Below are 18964 nucleotides of genomic sequence, written 5' to 3'. Positions count from 1 at the left end.
GAAAAATCGCACTCTTCGATTCTTATATAATATAATATTTCTTCCCTTAGCTTGATCATTTTTCAACGTGGAGGCCCCCTATCTTGAATTATTGCACCAATAAGTTGGAGAAAGTTATGGTACGCTAAAATTGAGTAGGTGGAGTTGTAAACTCTTTAAAGAATTGTATCCGATCTCACTAATTATATATATCATCATTTGCTTCTAATAATATATTTCAAATACAAAGTGAAAATGTACTGATACTAGTTCAAATCTACATTTATTTTTAATGTGCGACAAAAACTACTTAAAAGTTTTTCAAGCTCCATTTTCTCTTTATGTGTATAATTATATTTAAGAAATATTTTTTCATTCACTCATTATCCATTTTGAGTGTATAATATATACGGAATTTATCTCCTCAATAAAGAGAATCCAAATCTACTTTTACTCAACCCAAAACAATAATAAATCCCTTTACCTAAAGTGAATACCATTTTTATGCAAATAGTTCTTTGATCCTCCTATGTTGAGGACAACTATGAGGATGACAAAGAAAATAGTTCTTTGATCCTGGAGGATTCAATGACGAGAGCAAAGGCACAGATATTTCATGAAGCTATGAGTGGCTTTATTAAAGAAGTAAGTGAAGCTAATCTTTTGAGACTTTGCACCACCACTGGGCCATGTTCGCTCCGGGAGGCACGGGAGCTGGCCCAGAGAGAACCGTCACTTGTGGGAATCAAACCCGGATTCTCCCGGAATTCTTCCCCACAAAGAGAGCTCACTTGCCACTTGAGCTATCCCATTGGGTTACCCAATCATGGATTATTATAGCACCAAGTTGGAGATAATGATGGAACACTAAAATTTAATAATGGTGTTGCACTCTATTTCACCTAATTGAGTATGTGGCGTTTTAGACTCTTTAAAGAATTGTACCTCACTAATTATACATTACACCAAGTAATATCTCACATGCCTAGCTAGTTTAGATGGTTAGCTACATGAACTCAAATCTCGCTACCAGCGTCAGAGTGTAAGCGTTCAAAACTTATTGAAAATATCCTAATGCAATATGTTTGGATTTATCTCAATTAAAAATAAAAAATAAAAAGCAAAGTCAACTAAAATATCTTATTTTTAATTAAGGAGAGTAATAACATTTTTATAGTAGTCCTCTTGATTAAAAAAAATTAAAAGTCAAACTTAAAAAAATTTAGTTGAGGTTACCTCTGATTTTTCACTCTCCATGTGTGTGTTTATGTTTAGTTTCTTCTATGTTATACAATTCAATAAGTTTTAGAAAGACTCTTATATAAATAGTGGTGCAAACCCACTTCCCAAACCAATGTGGGACAAAAACTTACTTTAAAGCTTTTCCCTCCATTTTTCCAACTTAAATTGATCAACTTTGTGAACCAATTTCCCATTCACCCATTATCCGTTTTGTATGTACTATATATCAATCTCTTCGTTTAATTACGAAGAACCCCAATCAACTTTGACCCGACCCAAATCAAAAATGGACCTCACATATATTTGTACCACAAGATAGCCACTAAAAATACCTTTTTATGCTATTTTTTCTAACATGAAGAACTTGTACAACTAGCTAGCCTGAACAATATAACATTCACATTATAAGTATTTCTTCTTATAATATTGGCTAGAATTTTTTTTTTTTTTATAATAGATAAATAGTAGTCTGAGTTAGTCTAATTATTGGCTTAGCAACTAATCCTAATGTTTTAAATCCCTCTTTTTTTTTCTTCTTTTTTTTGAAATAAAATCCCTCCCTTTTAAAAGTACTTATTAACCTTCTTGGTGATGTGAAGGTGCAGGCAAGAAGATTACAATAATATTGTCAGAATCAAGGTAGCATGTATTCACAATCCAACCAAGCACAAAACCAATCCGCACTAAAGCCACAACCAACTCGCACGCAAAGAAGAAAAGATTACAAATTTCATGATTTTCTAATGAAAGTAAATTGGTTTGTTGGCTGATGATATATATACATATACTAGTAATTGTCCCGTGCGGTGCACGGACTAAAGATTTAAAATATTATAAGTATGCTATGTAAGAAAAAAAACTATTAATGTTATTAAATTTCATATATAAAAATGAAATTTGAGGGTTACTCACTATACAATTTTGTTATTTTAATAACAAAATTTAAATTCGATAATAAAATAAAATGAATAATGTCATATACGATCATTAATATTATATATATATATATATATATATATATATTATTAATTAATTAATTAATGGTGTACTGTGGGTATTTTGTTAAGATGTATTACGGTCTTCACATTGAACATAGGGATGCACTTGGCTATCAGTATTCTCTACATCAATTGACTACAAATAAATTTCATTAAATGATATAATAAAAATCACAAAACACCTTAGTTCTTAAAGAAACTGTCATCTTTGAAATTTGAAAGATAATTTTGGATTTGATGGTGCCATAGTCATCTGGAGAACCAACACCTTAGTTCCCGCACTATTTTCTCAACAACATAACATGTGATTTTACCTTTAAATTCAAAGAATGGTTGAGAACACTTGACGCCCTTATACCATTTAGAAACTCGGGAATGTGCACATTATCAAGTAAACTATTGATTGAGTCCAATTTACAAATACTATCGCAGTTGTAGTACGTCTTACTGTCCCCAATATGCAGATCACTCATGTATTCATTGATGGAGTTAACGACATCAACCATTGAGGTTAATATAGCTCGACCTTCAAGAAAGCTATATTTTGAATTGCCAATCATGAACATAGGAAACGTACTTGCAAGTATGGTGGTAAACTGGGTCTCCATTATATATTTACCATAATATAAATATAAAATATATATATATATATACATATATATATATATTGAAATTGAATTGGAAGAACTAAATAACAAAAAAAATATATATTAAAACAAAAATATGTTTTTTTTTTTTGGTAATGTGTATACATACGTGTGATGTATACATACTACACACTATCTAATGTATTAAAACATACGTGTAATGTATACATACTACACACTATCTAATACGGAGTATAATATTAGAATTATCTAGAAGACCCTCCAGAATTCCTTCGCCCATCTCTGGTCTATTGTTCTCTATACTTGCACATCCAGAAAATCCATCGACACTCTTGTTGCAGTACAGATCTGGAAAGCATTCCTATCTAAAGTTTAGCTAGCAGCGACGATGAATCATCTTCGAAACCTGGAGTTAACAGGATTTTTCATTAATTTGGGGGTAATTTTTTTTTTTTTAATTCATCATTTTCTTGTGCAGATGAATTTTCATATGTACTAATTTCTGCAATATAAAGCTTAAAATTTCAGATTTCACCAATTGTTTGTCTAATTTCGTTCACAAAAGAACATATCTAGGTTTTAGGGTTTACGTCTCAGCTCGATTTTCAATATATTACAGATCTGTAGTTGTTACCTAGTTTAAAAGGTAAAAATTCCTTCAATTTCTGGATTGCATGCCCGAAAAAGGTAAAAGATAAGATTATACCCTAAAAGTTGATTTTTTGGATTGCATGCAGATGGTTGATATATCATAATGGTTCATAAAAAAAGATAAGTCTATTTCTAGTATTTGATACTACTAATCTGTACTGGTTTTTATATATTTCGTCTCTCAACTATTTATGAGTAGTGACAAAATTTGTGTAAAAAAATGAATTTGCTTACCTCTGTTGTCCTCTTGAGACTTCCGTTATTTGCTATAATTGTAGATCTGGTCAATTTCCTCATATCCCTTATGTTCTCTGATTGGTGTTTGTAGACTCTTCAATTTTGAAAAATTCACAGTTTTGAAGTGTCCGTAGTTCTGTAATATTCAATTCTGTGCAGTTTTATAGATTTGAATTCAGCAGCTATATATACAGCTTAACTAAATAGGTTGGCTGAGATGTGTTTGGAATTGGAACAGTTTCATAGTTAGTAATGATAGCACACAGTAACCAAAGCCATAAGATACCGACATTTAGGACTAACTATTTAATTATTTACTCATGTTTGAAAATGAATTTAAGTTTGATTTGTATTGCCATACTATTAAAACATTAGTCTTGCAAGTAATGGTTTCGTTTTTTTCATACTTAGTTTTGACGCAGCTAAATTTGGTAGTGGCAATGCACTGGTTTGTTATGGAGTGACTGGTCCATTGGGTGTTTACCATTTGAAAGCAGGATGATTCAATTGAATGCAGGTTGTCAATTGAGTTCCCTTCTACTTGTTAATTGCTATTTTTTCCTGATTATATCATTTGGAAAGGATGATTGTTTCAATGTTGTACCTTTATATATTGTTATGTGAATGAATGAAAATCTTCAAATTTCTGCAACCTTGTTTACTTGCAACTTTAAATACTTGACCTTATTTCTTTGATCAATATTAGTATGTATCTCCTATATTTTTTTTTGTTTAAATAGATGGCAGAAAAACATCCTTGTTTACCCCTAATTCAACATGTTTATAGTGGTTATCAAATAGGAGGGCAATTTGTTTTTTCTTTAGAATTTCTTTTTGGCTATATATATAACTATAGTGAACTTGAAAGCAACTTTAATTCAATTATATAATACTCCATAATTTTTTCAATTATATAATGTTCTTTATGTATATATAACACAGGAACCCAAGTAAGTTTAAACTTATACCTTAATGGAATTTATAAGAAAATTTCATGTGGGAAGAAGTTGTATTAAATTTAAAGTTTGCACATAATTTGAAATTGTTTCATGTGTTTAAAATAGTCAATTCAGTTATATTTATAATAGTGGGTCACATTGTTCTATTAACATATGCAGGAGATGTGCATCATATAAACCAATAAGATATGTGGCACAAAATTGTGGTGATGATATGATATCCAAAGCAACCCAAATAAGTTTAAATTTATTCCTTAATGGAATTTAGTTCAAAATATCACATATGGGCATGATTTATTATACAATTTATTGATTTATTGAAATTGCATATAGGTTAAATTTATTTCATGTGTTTAAAATAGTTAATTTTGTTATTAATTTTATCAACATTTTCCTATGCAGATCTTTCCACAAATTATATGATACATATAGTTAAAAGATGAAGGTCAGGCTTTCAAATTGACTTGAACTGTCATCAACGATTTTAAAATTGCTAAGAAGGTATGCCATATTACCACTATGAGCAAAGAAAATATGTTCTAAGATTCTTACAGAATATCACAATATGATAATGTGCTGTTTTTTTCATTTAGTACTGCATTCACCTTTTAAGGGGAATCATCATCATGTAGAGTAACTTGATCTTACTTCCCATATCCCTTCTAGATTAACTTGCAATCATCTATAAGGGAAAACATTTGTTTAAGGAATTTTTCAACTCTTGATTATATGTATGGATGATATAACAATTATATGTAGAACATACTTACATTTAGCATGTTAACATCTACTTAGTCATAGTCTTAGTCTGGATTTTACATGAGACAAAAATTTTGAGAAAACTAACCTGGATTTTTTATATTGCAGTTTGGTATTGATTGATTTTAGTTTTGTAAAGCTTAATCTCAAGGAAAGATGTGCTGCTTTGGTATTGATTGATTTTAGTTTTATCAAGCTTAATCTCAAAGAAAGATCTGCTGCTCAGGTATCTATATTATTCAATTTATGTTCTTATATTATAATATGTTGATTGATTTATTTGAGATCTGTACACAAACAACCTTGCTTATTAAAAAAGAAGTAGAAATTATTAAATTGAGTTTTACTTACATACTAAATTGTAAAGGACACTCCCAAATCTCTGTATATAGATCAATCACTCCATAATACTAATCTCTGTATATAGATCAATGATTTCATAAAGATAGAAGAAGTCTGGAACTACAAATTTCTACACCTGCAATTTGATAATAATAAAAGACAATAATAATAGTAATTGCATTATAATAATCTCTTTATATAGAAGAATTATTTCATAGATATAGTAGAAGTCTGGAACTACAGATTTCTACACCTGCAATTGACAATAATAAAAGATAATAATATATCTCTGTATGAAAATATTGTAGTTATAAAAAACCCATAAAAAAAACACACCTACAGTGAATCCTCAATGAAAAATTCAATCAATTTGCAAGTTTGACCACCAATGATTTTTTCCTGTGGAGAATATATTTCAACATCTGAAAATCAATGAATGTAAGTATACAGTATAATTTTTTTTTATTTTTTATAAAGTAATTGTACCTATAATATAATTCCAAATATGCAGGGGTAGTGAAGATGATACAGGGCTTTACCAAATGTGCAGGTGCTCTCCATTGGATGCTGAATCTTCAAGCAAACGTCATCTTCCTCCTCGTGAATGCTTTCCCAACATGTCATATGCATCTCCAACATTTTCCTCTAGTCTCAAACACAGAATTGTGAGGACTTATTTATAGTGTTGTAGGTTTATAGATACTTTCTCAACTTGTTGAAGCACAAAGAATCAATACTATCTCCACTGAGGCTCGATCTCATGACCTCTCATATAGGAAAGTCACTTATTATTATTTTTATTATTTTTATTTATTTTTTTTAAAAAAAAATATTACGCAAACCTTAATAGTATAGAAGTGTTTTGGATGAAAGTTAAAATTGAGAATTTTGTTTTTATGAATAGTATAGATAGTATAGATTGAATTGCAGAGAAATATATGTACTGTATTATCACGATTAGTAATTTTAATCTTGAATTGTATTCTGAATCGGAACGTAGAGAAGAATATATTTTATTAGAAATTGTATTATCATATTTTCTAACATCACGCAAACCTTAATAGTATAGTGTTTTGGGCAGGAAGTTAAAACTGAGAATTTTATTTTTATTCATAGTATAGATATATATTGCATTAAAGAGAAATATATGTACTATATTATTACAATTAGTAATTTTAATTTAGAATTGTATTTCGAATAAGAACGTAGAGAAGAATATATTTTATTAGGAATTGTATTATCATATTTTAATATACAATTGTATTACGAATATGAATTGTATTACCATATTTTATAATATTACGCAAACTTTAATAGTATTGGAGCGATTTGGGCGGGAAGTTAAAATAGAAGATTTTTTTTTATTAATAGTATAGATAGATTGCATTGTAGGGAAATATATGTATTGTATTATTACGATTAGTAATTTTAATCTTGAATTGTATTTCGAATAGGAAGGTCGGAAAGAATATATTTTATTACGAATTGTATTATCATATTTTAATGTACAATTGTATTACGAATATGAATTGTATTACCATATTTTATATTATTACTCAAACCCTAAAATAGTATTGGAGTGTTTTGGGCGGGAAGTTAAAATTGAAGATTTTGTTTTTATTAATAGTATAGATAGTATAGATATAGATTGCATTGCAGAGAAATATATGTACTGTATTATTACGATTAGTAATTTTAATCTAGAATTGTATTCCGAATAAGAACGTAGGGAGTAATATATTTTATTAGGAATTGTATTACCATATTTTAATATACAATTGTATTAGGAATAGGAATTGTATTACCATATTTTACAATATTAGGCAAACTTAATAGTATACGAGTGTCGTTTTGGGAGAGAAGTTAAAATTGAGGATTTTATTTCTATTAATAGCATAGATTGCATTGCAGAGAAATATATGTATTGTAATATTACGATTAGTAATTTTAATCTAGAATTGTATTCCGAATAGGAACGTAGAGAAGAATATATTTTATTAGGAATTGTATTATCATATTTTATAATATTACGCAAACCTTAATAGTATAAGAGTGTTTTGGGCGGGAAGTTAAAATTGAGGATTTTGTTTTTATCAATAGTATAGATTGCATTGCAGAGCAATATATGTACTGTATTATTAAGATTAGTAATTTTAATCTAGAATTGTATTCCGAATAGGAACGTACAGAAGAATATATTTTATTAAAAATTGTATTATCATATTTTATAACATTACGCAAATTTTAATAGTATAGGAGTGTTTTGGGCTGGAAGTTAAAATTGAGAATTTTATTTTTATTAATAGTAGAGATTATTATTATTATTATTATTATTATTATTATTATTATTATTATTATTATTATTTATCATCTTATATCACAAGTATCTATTGGACCCATTTACATATTCAAACACCTAAAAAATATAACATATTAAATTCAAAATTTTGTATTTCAAAATGTAGGCAAATACACTATATACACATCAAATTTAAATACTTGTGAGTTTCGAAAAACATACTCCGTACTTGATTAAGGTTGACCCTAGAATGATTATTGTTTAGGAACTGCGTTCTCTGTTGACAGTCGTAGTCGAAAAATAAAACACGCTATCATCTAGAAGGGAAGGTCAGAGATTAATTTTAGATTAAGAAAAGGGAGGAGTAATTTTGTTTTAGTACTCTCTTTTTTTATTTCTAAAATCCATAGAATTAAAATTCAAGGGAGCATATTCTCAAAAAAAGAAAAAAAGAAAAATTCAAGGGGGCATGAGACTCTAATTCCATGAAAATGCGAGAATTGCAATTCCCTCCAATCAAACTAAAGAATTTAGTTGCCTTTGAAATTAGGTAGAATTAAGTGTGAATGGAATTCAAATTCCTTCCAAGTAAACGCGCCTTTAAATATTAGAGTAATATATGCTGCATTGTGCTAAACAATTTGATCACGTCATTTAATATACAATAATTTTAATAAGGAAAACTAGTATTTTTCATACTTAAAATAAACAAACATTTCAATTTCTTGATAAAGTACTAAATTGCTCCGATCCCTACCATAATACCATATTAATGCATTCATTTTTATATTTTTGTGGGGATGAGTATTTTTATAATTTTTCTTTTTTACATTTTTGATGTACAAATATAATAGAATTTTTCTAAAATTTATGTTTTAAAAATTGATTCTTTTAAGTATTTTTTTATTTACAAGAAATAATATATAATCATTATCCAAAAATGCACTTTAGATAAACCTGCATCGTGACGCTAGCTAATTACTCGATCAATCAATGCAATAATGTATGTGAAATTTAGGCCTTGTTTGGTAAATGACTGTTAGCTGATAGATAATATCTATTAGCTGATTGGATTAGAAGGTATAACTAGTTGATAAAATTAGCTGATTATAGAAAAGTGTTTGGTAAATTAGCTGTTAGTTGATAGTTGTTTGGTATAATTTATTTTCTCAAAAAGTTAATTGGAAAAGTTGTTTTGAGTAACTTTTTGAAGTTTAGCATTTTGGAGTTACAAAAAATTGATTAACTAACCAAGTCAAATAGCTAATAGTGGTCAAATAAGCTAAAATTGGCTAATAAGCTAACTATTTTACCAAACAGTAGGACCTTAATTAGTATTTTCTCATCTTATGCTATATGTTCATCAACAGTGACCTCATTCTCATTGAAAGTGGTCACTAACTGCACTAGAAAGATCTTTATAGCCAAAGATCTTGTGGTCTAGTGGCACCCAATTGTACTCCCATATTGGAGGGGTGGGTTCAAGCTGAGCCTTCCGATATTGGCTCTCTATGAAAAAGATCCTATACAATTAGCTTGAACAATATAACATTTCACATTATAAGTATTTTTTCTTATAATATTGTCTAGAAAAAAAAAAAAAGAACAAATAAATAGTAGTCGAGTTAATAATGTAATTATTGGCTAGCAACCTTAATGTTTTAATTAAATTCATCTCATCTGAAAGTGACTTATTAGTGTTGTGAAGGTGCAGGCAAGAAGATTACAATATTATTGAATCTATACTAGCATGTATTCACAATCCAACGAAGTACAAAACCAATCCGCACAAAAGCTGCAACCAACTCGCACGCAATGAAGAAAAGATTAGTTGTCACCCCAGAAGTTCCACCGACGGTGTACCTCCTTGTGCTGTCCAGCCTTTCCTCCACTCTTATTGTCCTCTTCATGGCTCTTCACCTCAAATTATTAGCAAATTAAAGCTAAACTGTAATTTCTCTGGTGTCCTGGAAGATCAGATCGAGATCAGAAATAGCTGCTTGATAGCTTGTAAAGATCTATTTATTAGTTCTAGTTGTTAAAACCGGCAAGTTCCGGTGAAGTTTTCCAGAATAGCCGTAATTTTTAACGTATGATAATAACGTGAAGAAACGAGGTAAGCAAGAGACAATACATGATATGATCTTCATGTTGAAAACGTCTTCATGAAAACGTTGTTGTCTCTCACGAATTACATGAACTGTCGAATAAAAGTAAATTGCTTGGCTTCCATTCTTGCTGATTTCCGCGGGCATGAACTACTATATCTGATGATTTGTTGTGGTAGTAGTGTTGCAGTTGTATACTGTCTCCTATTTTAATTTGGTATTATACATTGCAGAAACTAATAGGAAATTAAAGGGAGACTTGCCAATTGTTCCCTCTATGATGCCGTAAACAATGCTGGAATTTAAAAAAGAGATAAGAGTGCCTAATTAAAATTGTTATGCTCTCTATAAAGTTAATTATGACGCAAAACAGTATGCATGCAAAGCTAAGTGAGTTGGAAAGAAGAATGGTAGATATTATTCATGAGTGTGGAGAATGGGAATATATTCTGTTACAGAGAGGATGCAGAGATGAATCAATATATATATACAGACTGCTATGGAGGGAAAATGGAGTTATAACTAACTCCTTGAAATGTTTAAAGACTTTGGTGCCCTTCTCCCTGCTGAAGCTACGTCACCCTCCAACACCCCCGTAAGCTGGAGCATGCAAATTTTGTATGCCTAGCTTAGATAAGAAGGACCGGAAGGGAGATGTCGGAAGAGCCTTAGTCAGGCCATCGACAGTCTGACTTGCGGAAGGGATGGACAGCAGCTTCACTAGACCTTGTGCGACCTTCTCACGAACTATATAGCAATCGATCTCTATATGCTTCGTGCATTCGTGGAAGACATGGTTCTCCGCAATAGCTATTGCTGATTTACTGTCGCAGAACACAGTGGCTGACTTTGGCATGGCCACTTATAAGTCATGTAGGAGGGAAGAAATCCATTGAACTTCACATACTGTTGAAGCAAGAGCTCTATACTCAGCTTCGGAAGAGGACCTTGACACTGTTGTTTGCTTCTTTGATTTCCACCATATAAGAGCATAGTCAAGGAATATACAAAACCCCGTGACAGATTTTCGTGAATCCAGACAAGACGCCGAATCTGAATCGGAGAACACATTCAACTGCATTTCACCGTTTCTCGGATAGAAAAGGCCTTGGCCAGGTGCATTTTTGATGTAACGCAGAACCCTGTGTGCAGCTGCTAAGTGATCAGTCGTCGGTGCATCGATGAATTGACTGAGCTGCTGAACGGCGAAAGAGATATCAGGCCGTGTTGTGGTTAGGTAAAGAAGACGTCCCACTAGACGCCTATAGCTGCTGATATCTTCCAAAATGGTGCCACCATCTTTGGTCAGCCGTTGGTTTGGGACTAATGGGGTACTCACTGGTTTGCAATTAAGAAAGCCTGCCTCTTTCAAGATCTCCCGTGTGTATTTCCGCTGACATAAGTTCAGACTAGAATCATCCATGTGTGCCTCTATTCCCAGGAAATATCCTAGACTTCCCAAATCTTTAATCTTGAAAGCAGAATCAAGGCTTTTAATTCATCAATGAGAGACATAGTAGGACTAGTAACTAGGATATCATCAACATATATGAGAACGGCAATAAATTCTGAACCGGAGCCCCTGGTGAGTAGTGAAGGATTAAACTTGGACTGTTGGAACCCAATATTAAACAGAGCAACACTTAGTTTCACATTCCATTGGCGACTAGCTTGCTTAAGGCCATAAAGAGACCGAAGCAGTCGACAGACTTGGTTTGGCTTCCCTCCTTGAAAGCCAGGTGGGAGGATCATGTAGACTTCCTCGTCCAGATCCCCGTGAAGGAAAGCGTTATTGATATCGAGTTGGTGGATGTGCCAAGCTCGTGAAGAAGCAATTACTAGGAATGTCCGTATAGTGGTGAGCCTAGCAACCAGTGAGAAAGTCTCAATGTAGTCGATGCCCAACTGCTGTGTATAGCCTTTAGCGACTAATCTAGCTTTGTATCTCTCCACCGAACCATCTGCTCGAAGCTTGATTTTATACACCCACTTGCAGCCTATTAGCTTCTTCCCAGGAGGTAAATAAGCCAATACCCATGTGTTATTATCTTGCAGAGCTTTTATCTCGGTTGCCATGGCATTTTTCCAACACTCTAGTTGAATAGCTTGGCTATATGTGCTTGGTTCTTCAATATCCGTTATTGCCATAGAGATGTGTATCTGTAAGAGTATCATAAGATATCACATTAGATAAGAGGTGAGGAGAGGAACCTTTAGTGATAACAGATTCACAGTGGTAGTCCTGCAGTCTGCTAGGTGTTCTCCGAGGCCTGTGAGAACGCCTAGGCTGAACATGCTCAATCTCAAGCTCGGTTTCTTCTTGAATGTCATCATCCTCATCCCTATCATGAACACCATCATGGATACCATTGTGGTTGTCAGTTGTAAAAGCTGGAGTTAGTCTGTGTGACCCCAAGGGAGACTGAGTAGTGGGCAGAGATTGATTATGCCTAGGAGTATAAGAATTCTTGTGAGCCGGCTCATTGTAATCAATGTAAGTGTTGATAGGAATGACCGGTAAAGGAGGATTATGCACATGTTCAGATGGAGGCATATCAACTTGTTTGTCAGAAAATGGAAATTCTATTTCATGAAACCTCACATCCCGCGACACGAAAATCGACTTGTCATTGAAATCATATAAGAGGTATCCTTTGGTGTTGGCTGGCATACCTATGAGGACACATTTCCTTCCTCGCGGTGCCATTTTGTGTCTCCCCTGTGGCAGAGTCATCGCGAAACAAAGGCAGCCAAACACCCTCAAGCTGTCTATGTCAGGATCCTTCTTATAAAGCTTTTGATATGGATTCGACCACCCAATTACTAGAAATGGCAATCTGTTAATGAGAAAGGCAGCATACAATACACAATGACCCCAGAATTGTAGTGGAAGGTGTGCTTGGAATCAGAGGGCTCTAGCAACGTTTAGGATGTGTTGGTGTTTCCTTTCCACTATTGCATTCTGCTGTGGAGTGTTGACGCAAGATTTCTGATATATAATCCCTTTTTCAGAGAAGAACTCTTCCATATTAAACTCAACACCATTGTCACTACGAATGGCTTTAATTGGAACTCCAAATTGTGTAAAAACAAGAGCATGAAAGCTTTTAATGAACTGCCTAGCCTCAGACTTATTTTTCATCAAATGTAACCATGTAAACCTTGAATGATCATCAACAAGAGTTAAAAAATAACGTTCACCCATTAGAGAACAAACCGGAAAAGGTCCCCAAATATCAATGTGAACAAGGTCAAAACAAGCTTTTGAAATAGTAGTGCTTAAAGGAAAAGGAACACGTTTCTGTTTAGCCATATGACAAACATCACAGACTCCATCCTTATTACTAGACATGTCTACTTTGGTAGCCAAATGTAGTTTATTAATTGGGAAATGACCTAGCCTTTGATGCCAGATATCAACGCTTGTGCACTGCATCACGTTTTATTTTGAAGTGTCGGAGGCTCTATCAGTAGGTACAGTTCTCCTTGCTGTTTAGCTAAACCAATCCTCAGACCATGAGTCCCCTCAATAACACACTGTTCATGCATAAAAGTTAGTTCATAGGAGGTATCTTGAACAAGCTTGCTTACTGAAATTATATTGAACTTAAAAGTAGGGATGTGTAAAGCCTCTTTTAACCATAATTTATTGTTCAGCTTCACATTTCCCACATGCTTGACCTCAACACACTGTCCGGTTGGAAGATTCACCTTAGCCCTAGTCACCATACAAAAATCAGTAAGAAAATCAATGGAACAAATGATATGATTTGTTGCCCCTGAGTCAAGTATCCAAGTTGATGAACATAAACTAAGAGAATTGATTGAGTTTTAGCACACTTGCCTTCATTACCAGAGTAGTCATTTATGAAATTGGGGGTTAATGACACTGCTACACTTGCACTTGGATTAACATTCTGCCCCTGTAGAATAGAGATGAATTTCTGCAATTGTTCTTGACTGATTCCCAGGTCTGTTGCAATATTACCACCACTTGTGGCTGCAACAGTCGTATTCCGGTGTTGCTTTTCTTTTGTTTTATATCCCAGCATCCATCCGGGTGGATATCCCTGCTTTTTATAGCATTTATCCACTGTATGGCCTGTCATTCCACAATAAGTACATTTTGCTCCTTTTCCAAAGTTATTTCGTTTGCCATACGTGTTTGTAACAGCTACTATCGTTTCATCAGATATAGGAGCCTGGCTACCTTGAGTTGCATTAGCATGATTACAATTACAACCTCCTAGATTTAGATTATTCATATTTATCTGCCTTTCCTGTTTCTCAGCCATCACAAAAACCTTGTACACACTAGTACAAAACAGAGCATTTGCGTCTGGAGTTTAGGACAATTTGCGTCTAGAATACTCCAGACGCATATGCCTTCGGACGCAGATGGTCCACCCAATCTGCGTCCAAAGTTTAACTTCGGACGCAGATTGTTTTAATTTTTTTAAAAAAATTACAATCTGCGTCTGTTCCCGGAACAGACGCAGATTGTCCTGCTTTTAATAAAGAAAAAATATTTATTTGATGAAACTACCAATGTTCCCCTATTCATTCTAGCAATATAATCAATATTCAAAATTAATCTGTTTCATACCAATATAATTAATCATCAAACGGTTCAAAAAAGCTCTTTCACTTGTATTTCAAAGAGAATCCATAATCAAGAACTTAAATTACAACAGCAGGAAAGACTAGATCGAGAGATTATGTAAGCAAAGCTATAAAATCTTGTCAATTGAAAATAATTCTATCTGTAGGCTGAACTTGCCTACTTGCAAAACTAATAATTTTAGTTCCAGCTTTTGTATTTCTATCTGTTGCTCCCTTGGTAAATCCCATTGGAAATATGAGGTTAAGTGGATCAAATAATTCTGCTTTCACATGGCAGCCCACTCCTCATCACATGGGTTTCATCTCCAACTCATCATCACATGGACCATGCATCTGGACATCTCATCTTCATGTGGCCAACTCATTCCTCCACTATCAAATGTTCCCTTTCAACAACTATAAATAGCTAGCTTCTGCAGGAACCAAAGCATCCCTCAACATATCAATTCATTCTTTCTCAATTCTCTAGCTCTCACGTAGGATTATTTTTCATTGCTAGCTTTCTTTCATTTCTATTTTAAGCTTAGCAATCTCTTTATTGTAATATTTCCTTTACAATAATTTTAGAGAATTATATTTCCAATCTCCCCAAAATTAATATATCCATTATTTGTCATTTTATATTTTTCCCATATTATTTTAACTTCCCTATAATTCTCAATTCGCGATCACCGTACCCGCTTCCGCAATGCTTGTTAATTCATTCCCTAACATATGCTTCCCTCAAGCTTCTGCAGTCCACAATATTATAAATCACATACGACTACTTAATCAACATGAATTTAAAACAAGATGAAAATTTTAAAACTGCAAATTTTACTGAACCTTGATAGAAGGGTCCACCCATGATTTTCCGGGAGGACCAGAACTAACATTGGCTATTCTCTCTAGTCTCTCTACATCCTCAGATGAGCTTACAAGTGTTGCACTAATTCCACCAGCATTTCCCTTTGCCTTTATATTACAATAATAAAGCACATGAATAAAATGAAAGCAAGGCATTGAAAAATAATATGCAGTAATAAATAAATAAATGAAAAGCATGAAACCATGAAAAGCCAAGAGCTTAATGAGAGCCCCACATTTCCCATTGTAAACACCATTAATGAACACCATTACTAACATGCATAGATGCAGGTGATAGACATGTATTACAGTTTATACCATTTCCTGTAATTAACTCCTCCTTTGTCAACAACCAAAAAGAAAAACCTAGGTACTTTTAGAAATTACATGCTACTTGATCTTAGATTTATTTTATTTTCATATAAAGCTTAGCTAATGCTTTAATTTATTAAAAGACAGAAATGATGTGCTGTCATATTAAGAAAAAACAAAGCATTGAATTTGAGCATTTGAAATTTTAGTTGAAGCCAAATCCAAATGAAAGCCAAACATTTTGGGCCTCACTGGACATTATTTACAGTACACATTATTGACAACAGCAGAGTATAAATAAAACTTAACATTTTATTCCAAGCAGCAAAAGTATCCAAATATACTACTATAACTCTTCTATGGTAAGAGTAGCTCACCAGGAATCATTTTTGAGGATTTTGCCAGAACCTAAACATTTGAAAACAATCTCTGTTAGTGCATAGAATTATTGATGTCAAAAAACTCAATTCAGAAAAACACTTGTATATGTGCTTGAACTCCTTATGGTATGTGGTATTACTTGTGAAGCCCAATAAGATTTAGCAAACATCACTTAAATCAAACATAGAATTAATAGGAATTTCAGAACAACTCTCTTAATAACTCATAAACAAAGCTTAAAATAGGAGAATACAAATGATAAGATGCTAACCATGCCTGTGCAGGGTAACTGATGTACTTTAGGGCTTCAATCCCCATTGCTAGACCAATAGTATTTGTAATGCCGGCACTCCTGTCATTTATGTAGGCTTTGTGGCAATGGTAGGCTTAACAGAGAGGTAAAGACAAAGAATATTATCAATGTGCAAGTGAAGGGAATACTTATCTTTTTTCAATTGTTTTTTCTTTAAATCGTTGAACAACCTTGCGCAAAATTTCATCCTGTAACAATAAGAAATTTATATTAGCAAAAATACATAAACTTCTACATAAACTCGTAGACACATTTTTACAAACAGGTTGTGAGCAAGAATATCCAAACGCCCCTTTTTTTCATAAATTAAAGACACAAAACTCAGATTATTACCAATTCCAGGGTTAAGAAGCGCATTGAGAATGAAGTTACATGTTATAATTGAAAATAAAAAATTCCACTTACAAATAATTCTTGGAGTCTCATTATTTGCTTATCAACAAACCTAAGTTACATGTTTAATTAATTGTTATGCCCTTAATTAAACCAGCTGATGTGATCTGTCTGGAAGAAAAATTTTCAATGAACCTACTCTGGAATCTTCTAATAGCACCTCATGCATTTCTGTCTCTATTATTGTTATTCCCACAAAAATATTACATTACTATGTGCATATGACTTTAAGATCACCAGTATCTATTGCTAATATCTTAAAAAAAATGATATCCAAATATTAATCAAGTAATAAGTAACACCCAATTGTTATGTACCTGACAAGGCAAGGCAGTGTTCCCAGAATCACCCCAGCTCTCCCAACAAGGTCTCAAATCTTCATGAAAATTAAATAAAAGTATTGAAATGTGAGATGTTAAAAACAGTATAAAGCAGAATTATTGAGCTAAATAAGTGAACTTAACATAATGGCAGCTTCATGTATGACTTACAAGACAATCCAGCAGCAAATCTTGTAGAGACCAGGACTTGACAAACATGAGCATGAGATCAAATAATTTTCTGCTTGTCCCAAAATGCAAGTCTTAACACACAATTAGTAAATCTGAAAAAAAAAATTAAAAAAAAATAAAAAAAAATAAAAGACATGAAGTTTATGCAATTATCAAGTTGTACATATAATAATATCATGAGATTGATTGCCTTCACCAAAAAAAAAATCATGAGATTGATTGCCAATGTGAGTACAAAGCCAGAATAGGAACAATTTGTGTCCATCTCTCATCTCTTATTCATGCATGTACATGTGACTTTTGTGTACCAATGCAACAGTCCAAGTTCTTCAACTAAATTTATAATCCCCCCCCCCCCCCCCCCCCCCCCAACCTCAACACTCAATGTAAATAAGGAGATTTATTAGCAGAGAGGATGAAGAATGTAAAAGCTGACACTAGATACAGATTTAGTCTTCGGCAAAACTATGCTATTAAGGAGTAATTCAATTCAATGATACTATGTGGTAAAATTAAGATTTACCACTTTCAGTCAAAAAGGATAAGCCTCCAGCTTTATGTTATTGCAGTGTCACTATACTGTAAACTATTGATTACCGTGGGGCTGCTGGATGCATCATCTGCTGCCCTTCTGATATACATGGCTTTAGTCAATCTTCTTGCTCTAGATTTCATTGGTTCAAAGATGTATGGAAGCATAAAGTTGCATATCAAGAAACAGTTCAGAATCAACACTGTTTCTAAACAAAAATGTCTCAAGCAAAGCATTATATCGGGTAGAAATTATAGAGGAAGTAAAGAATACCTTCCCTTGATGGAATTTCAAGGCCTGGTGCATTCTAGAATGAGTGGTTCTCCTTAAGTACAAGGAGCACTAACACACATCCTTCAAAGACAAAAAAAATTGTCAAAAGTAATCTCATTCCTTCTTCATAAAGATTAGTGCTCTGTACAACCAAAACTGAAGTTGATGTCTTTATCTAAAGGCAACAGCCCACTCCAAAAACTAACCAAGATTGTCATCTTTCTAATAATTTTTTTCAAATGTCTATAAACATTACAACTATGTCATTTGCAATGCATTAATTCATTCTAAAAAGTAGAAACCAGTCCAAAATCACCATTCAATTATAGGTTGCTGCCTATACAAGGACATTATTGTCCCATATTGACTACAATGTAATTCACTGTAGCAGCATAAACACCCAAGAGTGGGCAGCATAGACTACACTGTAATTCACAAGAACTTAAATTTCATGTTATTGTAAGGCATATGTAAAAGTAAATATTCTGCAACCAGAACCAGGTCCAGTCAATACATTGAAGAGAAGACACTTAATAGTCATGAAAGCCAAGAGTGAACAAGGATTACAGCTACTACACACAAGTTACCTGATCAATA

The 18964-nt window shown here is 32.9% G+C and overlaps 1 protein-coding gene and 2 long non-coding RNA genes across 7 annotated transcripts; 1 reads left to right on the top strand and 2 right to left on the bottom strand.

The window, feature by feature from the left end:
• The first annotated feature begins 3084 nt into the window (after positions 1 to 3084).
• Positions 3085 to 6567, top strand: LOC116015565. Its single transcript, XR_004097648.1, has 5 exons — positions 3085 to 3266; positions 4127 to 4232; positions 5077 to 5175; positions 5542 to 5659; positions 6287 to 6567. It is a non-coding gene; the product is annotated as an uncharacterized LOC116015565 (long non-coding RNA).
• Positions 6568 to 11044: 4477 nt separating this feature from the next.
• LOC116015721 (uncharacterized mitochondrial protein AtMg00810-like) lies at positions 11045 to 11605 on the bottom strand. Its single transcript, XM_031255896.1, has one exon. The coding sequence runs from the start codon at positions 11603 to 11605 to the stop codon at positions 11045 to 11047; it is 561 nt and encodes a 186-aa protein (XP_031111756.1).
• Positions 11606 to 14809: 3204 nt separating this feature from the next.
• Positions 14810 to 18862, bottom strand: LOC116015007. 5 transcript variants are annotated; one of them, XR_004097524.1, is made up of 8 exons: positions 18368 to 18862; positions 18160 to 18226; positions 17542 to 17654; positions 17368 to 17426; positions 16616 to 16845; positions 16341 to 16371; positions 15631 to 15759; positions 14810 to 15536 (listed from the first exon to the last, which is right to left on the bottom strand). It is a non-coding gene; the product is annotated as an uncharacterized LOC116015007 (long non-coding RNA). The 5 variants fall into 5 exon arrangements; XR_004097526.1 differs by having other exon boundaries at positions 14810 to 15218; positions 15483 to 15536; positions 18160 to 18861; XR_004097525.1 differs by having other exon boundaries at positions 18086 to 18860.
• Between the last annotated feature and the right edge of the window lie 102 nt (positions 18863 to 18964).

This window comes from Ipomoea triloba, chromosome 4 (genome assembly GCF_003576645.1).
Source record: "Ipomoea triloba cultivar NCNSP0323 chromosome 4, ASM357664v1".
Classification (NCBI taxonomy): Eukaryota; Viridiplantae; Streptophyta; class Magnoliopsida; order Solanales; family Convolvulaceae; genus Ipomoea; species Ipomoea triloba.
This window is presented reverse-complemented; position numbering and strand designations above follow the sequence as displayed.

Coding starts and splice junctions, on each gene's coding strand:
- LOC116015721 (XM_031255896.1), bottom strand. CDS start 11,605: ATGGATGATTCTAGTCTGAACTTATGTCAGCGGAAATACACACGGGAG.